We start from the raw sequence: 10,139 nt of genomic DNA, 5'->3' as shown, positions 1-10,139 counted from the left end.
AGGAAGACCACAAAAAAAAAAAAAAAAAAAAATCACAAACAATGCATAATTCAGAGGTGGCTGATTGATCAATGCCAAAAAAGGCACTGGATCTTCAAAAAGGTTAATTACAACCAGATGACTAACACAATTCATGTTAATATATTTAGATAACACGAACATTTTTAGGTCAGCATAGCTTGATGAAGTTTCACCCTACAGAACGCAGAAATAGCTGAAGGAGTCTCTGATTCATTAGGTATTACACTGGAGAAGGAGCTCCCGGGAGACTGAAGAAGGCAGATAAAATAACTTCGAAAAAGTGGACTCAGATTTATACACCAGTCTGGCCAATTTAAATTCCAAGAAACATATGCAAACATTAAGCAGTTTTATAAACCACTGAAGATCATAAGATGATAAACCAGCCATAATTGGTTTGTCACAGGTAGCTAATCCAATTTCCCCATTTCATCAGGATATTCTCGTAAGCTAACTAGTGAATTGTTGCATAGCCCAACTTACTACATAGAGTATGCCCAAGACAGATTCAGAGCAGTTATCAGTGATTTCTCCTCAAAGGGGAGGATAATTTAAGTGGACACCCACAGCAGTTTACCTGCAGTCCACTTCCATACACTATTTTAACTGATGATGTATATATGATGGAACATAACACACTGAAATATTGCAGATGACATCAAGTTAAGTGCGGCTGGAAGTCCGTTTAAAGATAAAAGTCAAAATTCACAATGATATTAGTAAGTTGGAGATGATTCAGAAATCAACAAGATGAAATTCAGTAACACACATACTTAAAGTGAAATCAAATGCAGAAACCACAAAGTGTAAAGTAATTGGTTGGCTAAAAGTCATGTAGAAAAGGATATAGGAACTATAACAGACCACAGACTGAACAGTGAACAGCAGTCAGTATGGTGACTATCAAAAAAAGTAAAGTGTCATTCTGGAATATATTAACATGACTGTTACATACTGACTTATGGTTATATCCTATGTTATACATAAAGTGGCCATGAGAAAAGCCTCATGTTTTTGTAGTACTCTATTGAGTTTTGGCCACCATAAGAATGGAGAAGAAACCAGAAAAAAAAATACAAGGCTTGCAAAAATGTCTGAGGTAAGGCTTAAGGCTTGAAAGAAGAAAACTAAGGAGAGAAAACAGATGCGTGATGTAATGTTATATATGGGCAGTGACCAATTTTACACTGTGCTAAAATGGAGTAAGTAGTTACTAGTTTCATTTGCAGGAAAAATGATTTAGAAGACAAAGAAAGGTAAGTTATAAGATAAGCTATCTTCGAAGTTAGTTACGTAAAGAAAATGAGTATCTCTTCTCTTAAAGTCAATTTAGAGTTTACTTCAAAGTCAGTGTGACAGATCTTTGCCTCTTTAATATTGCCTTAGAGCAAGGGACTGGACCGAAGCTGCCTTGCAGTCCTTCAGTTTGGTATTTCTGTGATTTCTGTAACAGAATTCCATTTATTGCTGTGCTCATTCCATACTGCAAATGAAACCATCTGGTCTTTGGAGAAGTTTCTTCTTCACACTTCTCAACTAGTGCTTGACACACCCTCAAGTCAGACAATCCTTCAGCTGCTCCTCTTTCCTTCCCTTGGAAATTTAACATGGGTTAAATTTACACCAATCCAAATCAGTTTCGTGACCACATCAGCAGGTGCTGTCTTGCATTCCAACAATTGATTTCACCAGCTGTTAATTCTTGGTTTAAATCACTGCTCTTCAATTTTATTTACTCTTTTAATCTGAGAAACTGTTAATAGGAACTCCACTGTATTTGGGGTTTTTTTAGGCAAAACAAGAAATGACATACTAACTGACATACCTACTTTGGATCAAAAAGGGTCACAAAGGTCAAAAGCTTACACTGGATGACTTGTGCATGGCCAAAGATAGAGAACATTTTCATAGCTGTGCATATGAGTCATGAATTCTGTAATCCATAACTTTACCAAAGGTAAGACTGCTCAGCAGCTCTATCAATCATTACAAGTTTAGCAAGTGAGTTTGGGGAAAGAAGTTAAGCTTTCAATTTCTTCAATATTTTCATTCATTTAGATTTTACAATCTAAATTTTCTTCTTCACTTTTTAAGAAGAGAAAAACAGATTAATCAAGTAGAGCTCTTGCAGTATTCACACTTACCGTCATTGTAGTCTTGTTGATGATATGAAATATGGTATCTTCGGGGATAAGTCCCCCCCTTTCCAAATTTCTCAAATATTGGGATATCATACTCTACTAGAAAATAAAGAGATACATTTCAAAATTTAAAAAGTGGCAAAAGCATATTAAATTAATCAGTTTGGTATTATAAACTTAAACATGGGGGAACATATCAGAGGATATGCTTCAAGCTGGAGCATCAGAGCAAAAAAGATTACAGAACAAAAGCCACAAATCTAACAAACCATATGAAATAAAAGGACATTCAGCCAAAACTGCCGAAGGATCAAGAATTCAATAGCTCAAGTGGTTTGTAACCTCTTGCTTAAAAGAATGTCAGAGGACTGCAGCATGCCTAATTACTCCAGTTTTAAAAATAGTTTCTAGAGGAATTCTGGGAAATTACAGTTCACCAGGAAAATTGGCAGAAACTATTACAAAGAATAAAATTTAAAGATGCATAAATATAAAAAATTGGCGAATGAGTCAACACAGCTTGAATTACTAAAACACATTCAATAGGTCCTCTTTTAAAAATTATTAAAGGACGAAAGTATTCATAAGATAAAGGGAAAAGTCCCTCATGCATAAATAAGTAGTTGGATCAGTACATAAGATGGGAGTAAACGGTCAACAGTTCCACAGGAATCTGGACTACAACTCATGCAGTTTAATTATGCATGAATTCTCTGGACAGAGCAATGAATAGTGAGGTGACAAAATCATTTGGAGAAATAAAGAACAGAAGAATTACAGAAAGCCCTTAAGAGTCTATGTGACTGGATGTTAAATGGCAGAGAAAAGTGTGAAGGACTGTGATGGAGAGTTCCAATAAAGCAGCAGCTGAACTCTCTGTATTGGCTAAGCAGCAAATTAAATGCTATAAATCATTAAGATATACTGAACAAAGCTTTGGTCTACTCCATTCCAAAGGATTTAGTAAAACTGGAAAAGATTTAGAAGTACAGAGATGATCAAAGATACAAAATTGCTTCTCCATAAGGAATGTAGGCCTCTATAGACTAGAAAAGCAATAGCTCAAAGGGAGACAAAGAGGTCAAAAAAAAAAATCACAGAGGGCGTACTTTATAAAACACAAGTTGCACAACTTCTTGTCACAACATACTGTTGATACTGAAAAAGTTTATACAAGTTGAAATAGGGACTGAAAAAATTTGTGGAAGGAAAAAAAAAATCCATCAAATCACAGAAAAGCATCTTGCATTTGCAGAACCCTTAAGCCATACACGACTAGGAATATATCCTGAGGAAGGAATATTACATGCTCTTCTATAGAAGCTTGGTACTGGTTGTGGGAGGAGAAAAGACTAGGCCGGATGGACATTTTTTCTGACTCTATATACTATTCTGTTTTTGTTACACATCAGATCATAAGAATAAATATTGAATATGGAATTAATGATTGCTGTCTATCCCATTGTTAAAATACCAGAGCATCTCACAGGAAGAAACCCCCAAAAAATATTGCAGGATCATCTTATTAGAAAAGTAACTGTAATAAGCAAACACAAGTAAACTAGATTAAGATTACCAAAGGCAAACTAATTTCTGACATTTCCAACTTTTTTGGTATTTCTCTCCGCCACCTAAGTGATTCTTATACATAGTTTTAGTTTTATTTTCATTTAAAAGTGGTGCAATCTGTTAAGCACTCTAGAGTCCTTAAAAGAAGAAACACACCATCACACAGTTATCTGGATAAAGTTTCATAAAATAAAAAGAAGCTTTAAAGTATATAATAGACCAAAAACCACGAAACATCCCAGATTCACTGGAAGCTAGTTATTGTTCAACAGCAAAATTCTGTAGTGAGGCATGTCCATGAGAGACACTTCAAAGCACTTTCAAGGTTACCCATTGCACTTCGTATCCTGAACCATGCACAACAACTTGGATTCAAGCCAGACTATTGTATGAAAACAACATTAGTGGTGACGGTTAATTTATAGGCACAGCAGACAGTTCTCCTTCATCCTTTCACTTTGCAGCGCTTTCAATTACAGAAGCCATGAGCACTTCAAAGTGATCCTCATTTCACATCGGAGAAAATGAAGGCTCCGTGTACTGGTTTTGGCTGGGATAGAGTTAATTTTCTTCATAGTAGCTGGTCTGGTGCTATGTTTTGGATTTGTGACCAAAACAGTGTTGATAACACAGGGATGTTTCAGTTACTGCTGAGCAGTGCTGACACAGAGTCAAGGCTTTTTTTGTTTCTCACACCACCCCACCAGCGAGTAGGCTGGGGGCGCACAAGAACTTGGGAAGGGACACAGCCGGGACAGCTGACCCCAGCGGATCAAAGGAATATCCCATACCATACAAGGTTGTGCTCAGCAATAAAATCTGGGAGAAAGAAGGAGGAAGGGAGGATATTCAGAGTGATGGCATTTGTCTTCCCAGGTAACCGTTACGTGTGATGGAGCCCTGCTTTCCTGGAGATGGCTGAACACCTGCCTGCCCATGGGAAGTAGTGAATGAATTCCTTGTTTTGCTTTGCTTGCATACATGTTTTTAGCTATTAAACTGTCTTTATCTCAACCCACAAGTTTTCTCACTTTTACCCTTCCAATTCTCTCCCCCATCCCACTGCGGGTGAGTGAGCAAGCGGCTGCATAGTGCTTAGTTGCCAGCTGGGGTTAAACAACAACTCTCCAAAATTAAATAAATTAACCAAAGTTATGCTCCAACTTAGAGATGGATAGTACAGTCCAGTTTAACAAACTGATGCGTGCCCCCATCCACTGCGTCATTTGTTCTTTTCAGAGAAGCAGATAAGTTATACTACGCACACTAACAGTGGTGTTACACACGATAATCTAGAAGAAAACATTCTGAAGATCTTATATTTCATTGTATCTTTTACTGTGTGCATTTGGATTAGATTTTGTTGCTTTGTTTTCTCCTACCATATTAAGTTTGTGCAATATAATACCTCTCAATGTGAACTTCCCTTCTAAGCTCTCTTATTTGCAAGAGGAAGAATTTTGGAAAGCTAGTACGTCCAGTGATTTTTGCCTACCTGAGAATTCTTGATGATTATCTGGATAGCTCTGTGCTCTTGGCATCCGAGATTTGGGATAGTTGTCTCTGGAAGTGTAAAAACATACAACATCTAAAACCTGCTGTTAATCTAGTACTTAAACATTTAATCTTACCGTCTCACAATTCTTTATGACTGATGAAAAGTTATTGCTATACAAGTTGCTGCACCGGTTTACAAATGCGGAACCCAATTTTGAAAATCAAATCTAATAGGTATCAAAAACAATTCAAGATCAGTAACAATGGAAAAGTTTGCTTATTGAGCTTAATGTAGTAAGAAAGCAACAGATTCTGTTAATGAGCAATGATATTAGTAAAAACATGAATTATCACAAGTAAAGCCACAAAGGAGCACTGTTACATTTAACACCTTTATGGCTAAACACAAATGTTTATAAACTGGCAAAATCTCTTACACAGCCTACAAAAACTCTTGAGGAAATTTAACCAAAGAAATGCAGAACCTTTTAACATCTCCAAATATTTCCTCTTCTCTCCATGAAAGTCATAGGATTAAGAGAGCAACTTTACTGAGTTATAGAATGATGAATTTTTTGGTGCTTACATGATCCCATTTTTTCTTACCTACAGTTGGTATGCAACTCCCAGCCACCAAAAGGAATGGATGGGATTGCCAGTCAGAGCAACCGATTACAGTATTATTTCCATAAACATACCAAAACAATGTCCTCCTTTTTCTGGTAAGAATTTCTCTAATGGATAACAGAAGCTAAATGGAGACACAAAACCTACATCTTTGTAGGAAATATTTGAATGGAAAGAAAAAAAAAGGAAAACAAACTAAGAAGCCGTGACAAATGAAATAAATAAAAAAACAACCAAAAGAAGTTTTGGAGAAGAAACACGGGTCAAATTAAGATTGCTTTTATTTCCCCTTCTTCCACTCACCCCTACCCCACAAAAAAATAAAAATTTGGCATTTGGTAGAATTTCTATCCTATGTAGCTACATTAAACACTGGGTGTATAACCTATCACACTCCAACCACAAAATACTTTTCATGTCTATTGTTTTCTTGTTTGTGAAATGAAGACTAGTAATTAAACTCAAAAATGTATTTGTTAGACCAAATGTATTTGTGTCCTCAAATCACATTCTCAAATGAAGTGGTACTATGGAATACTATAGCATTGATTAATTGCCACTGGCGATGATTTCCAACTTTTTAAATATTTTATTTAATTGGTAGAAAGGTAATTAGCAGTATTATTTGTATAGCAGTTCGAAATAAACGAGTAGCCAATCTAAGCAACATAAGACCCAAGGTTATTTGCCTGACCAACCATAAGCCAGACAGGAGCATGTTCTGTTTGGCTTACCTGGTGGCTGAGAAACTATGGACAGTGACCCTCTCAGAACACAAGAATCTCCTAACAGATCAATCAAAATAGATCTCCAGACCCACCACAGTACACGCTGCCTCTCCCTAACTGACAGGTTTAAACAAGGAAAAATAAGTGGAAAGTCTGCAATGGGAACAAGGGGAGAAGAATGGACCGTAATTGCAAAGAAAATGAGGGGACTGTCTGTTGAAGTCTTTAAATGATTCTACCCTCTTTCTCGAATTGGGTACCCTCAACCTTGGAAAAGGGAAGCTTACTTCATATAGCAGTACCTAAGAAATGTAAATTTCATGGGGCTGCTCACTGCCAGGGAATATACTTCATATATACGTAAGACTGGCAAAATTTAGTAAAAGTCTTCAGTACATTTTTGTAGGATCTGAAGTCTAAATGTTTGTGTTTCAAATGCAAATTGTAGAAAAAAAAGCTACTTCTATTTTCTGTGCATTAGTAAACAATTAAGTTTCAGTAAGCTTTTATAAATGTTCTATAACTTACAGAGGAATTTCTGGAAGAAGTTTAGTAATAGCTGTCACTGGAGAGTTATGTGTTACAACTGATACATTATGCAATCTAGTAAAGATAAATAATGAACTTAAGCAATTCTTACCCATCTAGAGGGCTGTCAAGTGAGGGACAGCTTCCCGAGCCAGAGTTGTCAGGACTGCTCAAAGACAATGGATCCAGCATCTAATAAATAACAAGCACAGAAAGACTAACAAGTTCAGTTTTTTGTTTAAAATGTTTGAAGGTTTCTGCTTTGAAACGCCTAATAAAAAACAAAGCCAAACCAGAAATATTAATTACCAGACAAAAAGTTAGCTGCCATAGTTGAATCTGCATTACATTCTTTTTCCTGAAATGATTCTGTGATTTTTCTCACACCTAACTAGAATATAGTTAAGGTATTTAATCATGCTTTGTACCTAACAAGTTGTACTGCTACATTCTTCCTGTATACGCCATTGTCTCTTAACATTGTATCAATATCTGCATGAGTAGCTTAGCAGAATAACAAAAATAAGGCCTGTAAAGGATAAAAAGCTGAGACAGTTTAAAAAAAAAAGTGGGTTTTGCCATCAAAGAAAAAAATCTCAAATATAACACATTGCGATGAACACAATTTACATAATCTCCGTAGTGGTTTAAATTTGGCCAACTAGAAGTCACAGAAAACAGCTAAAACCAAATACTGTAAAAAGCTTTCAAACATTTATCTCTAGTTAGGACTCCAGCCAAGTTACACAGAATTTTAAATAGAACTGAAGAGAAAAATGGAAGGAGAAAGAGGGAAAATGCATAAAATTTATAAACACTCTCCCTTCTCACCCAACCCAAAATCCTGTTTCAAATAAAATAAACTTTCATCTGAAACTGGAGTTTACAAAAACACCAAAGACAGATTTTTTCCTAAAACACTTCTGACGACCTAGGAATCAGTGCTCATGAGCTGTGTGAAATCTGCCATGTATCAGTTTGAAGAAGTCATAAAACTGACTATCTCAGCCAGATCTATTATATAATGAAAATAAACATCAACACTTTCTCTGTTGCTCAAATTTTAATCCAGAGAAAAAGAAATGGATTGATAGTAAAGAGCATCCTCCTGACTACCATCTATTTCTATTGGCTGACATTCATTGCATTGATCTCGCACTACCACCCTTAAAGTCCTAAGTATGATGACAGGCAAACATCACTCCCTTCTCTTTTACAGTAAAGTGATCTAAAATGTTTTACAGATTTGTTTTTCAAAAGAAGTGGAAACATAATCTAAATTTTGAATTATTGAATGTGACAATTTTACCAGCCTGCCTCTCAAAAACAGTGGAAAGCTCATCTGTTGTCTTAAAATGAGCTCCTTCCTGAAATAAAATTTGTTTTGGTATATAATATAACATCTATTATTTTCCATGAATTGGACGCCAATCTTGTACTGTAAATTTAGCAGTTGCCCCTCCAATTTTTATGGTCTGTGCTGCATCTTAAAGGTCCTGGGCACATACTTTGCCGAGCACCAATCAAGGACTGTGTCCAGAAAGTGAATTTGCACTCTGCAAACTCAGACACTTAAATTAACTCTGTATCAGGGAGGACAACATTTATCACAGGTTCAGCAATAATATTCCTCTTTTCTCATGCTGAGCAGTGGGTCCTGAAAGGGAAAAAAGCCCATCTGCTGTCAGATTAATTACCTCTATAACAATGCAGTATGGTCCAACTGGCAGACCACGGCCCGCTTCCATCCAACCCATCATCTCTTCTGTAGAGGAAGCGTGGGGTCTGCTGTCAGAGTGTGAATAGCTGTGCTCAGGCAGATCAACAGGAGAGCAGAGCAGAGCCCTCCACTCCCAAATTACCTTCTTGTCTTTGTGGGGCAGGTGTGACAGATGTAGGCAGCATGGTCAACACTTGCCAAGGTGATGTGGCAACTTAGGGGGAAGGGGGCAATGTTGTGAGTTCCCAACACCCCAATCTGGCCTGCGAGGCTGCTTAGGTTGAACTAACCTGGCTTCCTATGAAAGTAAAATTCCTGTATTTAAACCCTGCTGACAGCTTACACAGCAATGCGTACCTGACAGGTTACATGTTTCTTGAATACTCTGGAGTGAAAGGACATACTGGGCCTCAGACCTCATCTGTCTGTTTGACCAGTCAGTGACCAAAAATGACTTTGCCCAGGCCAGAAGTAATCATTTCACTGAATGAATCCAGGCCTGGGCTGGATCTGACCACATAGCTATGATAATGAATAGCACCCTGGTCTGGAAATTAGGAGATTCAGTCTCTATTCCCAGCTCAGTCATTAAAATTGTGCAACAAATTGCACAATCTCTTTGCCTCTATTTTTATTCTATCATCTGTCTCTCATTTAGTCAGCTTATAAAAACCATTGCCTCTTGCCATTTGTGAATACAGTGCCAATGTCAACAAGAACTTGAAGTGATTTGGGTATACAGTATTATTTTTTTTTTCCTCCTTAAAATATCTCTTTCTCCATTGCCAATTCTGTGAGCCATTACATTCCTCCACCTTTTCCTGCTGTTTTTAAGAGCAATTTTGATATTCAGAGCACAGGATTTTTATTCGTGCTAAGCGTGCCAATATCCCACACCAATAATGCAGGTGAATAAGGAGAACAAAATAGCATATATTTGTGACCCCTCCCCTAAAAACGTGACTGTGAAAGTATTTCAGAGCTTATTTATACCAGGCCCATCACCACCCCCTTGCCTCTACCCCAACACAGTATAAACTGAGTCCAAATAATTCTGACAGATCCAAACTTTTCTTTAAAACCTCCTTTGATTACCTGGGAAAGTTGTAAAACTGGTCTTGCTTACATATCCTTCTAATTAAAATGAAGGTTTTTGTGCTTTCTAATGTAGGTATCTCTTGCTGTAATTTATACCTATCACTACCTCACTCAACTATCATGGAAATTAAGAATATTATCTTTCTCCTTGTAGCAACATATTTAAATAATTGAAGAGACTTACAGAGAAAAAACAGGTTCTACAAGACT

The 10,139-nt window shown here is 36.8% G+C and overlaps 1 protein-coding gene across 1 annotated transcript in view; it reads right to left on the bottom strand.

The window, feature by feature from the left end:
* MAP3K2 (mitogen-activated protein kinase kinase kinase 2) overlaps positions 1–10,139 on the bottom strand; it is a 36,551-nt gene that overhangs the window by 15,504 nt on the left and 10,908 nt on the right. The window contains exons 8-10 of the mRNA XM_009274970.2: positions 7,224–7,303; positions 5,227–5,294; positions 2,166–2,261 (exon numbers count right to left, since the gene is read on the bottom strand). Of these exons, the coding sequence (XP_009273245.1) occupies positions 2,166–2,261; positions 5,227–5,294; positions 7,224–7,303 (244 nt within the window). The remainder of the gene's footprint in view (positions 1–2,165; positions 2,262–5,226; positions 5,295–7,223; positions 7,304–10,139) is intronic.

Source organism: Aptenodytes forsteri, unplaced genomic scaffold (genome assembly GCF_000699145.1).
Source record: "Aptenodytes forsteri isolate BGI_AS27 unplaced genomic scaffold, ASM69914v1 Scaffold255, whole genome shotgun sequence".
In the NCBI taxonomy this organism is placed as follows: Eukaryota; Metazoa; Chordata; class Aves; order Sphenisciformes; family Spheniscidae; genus Aptenodytes; species Aptenodytes forsteri.
This window is presented reverse-complemented; position numbering and strand designations above follow the sequence as displayed.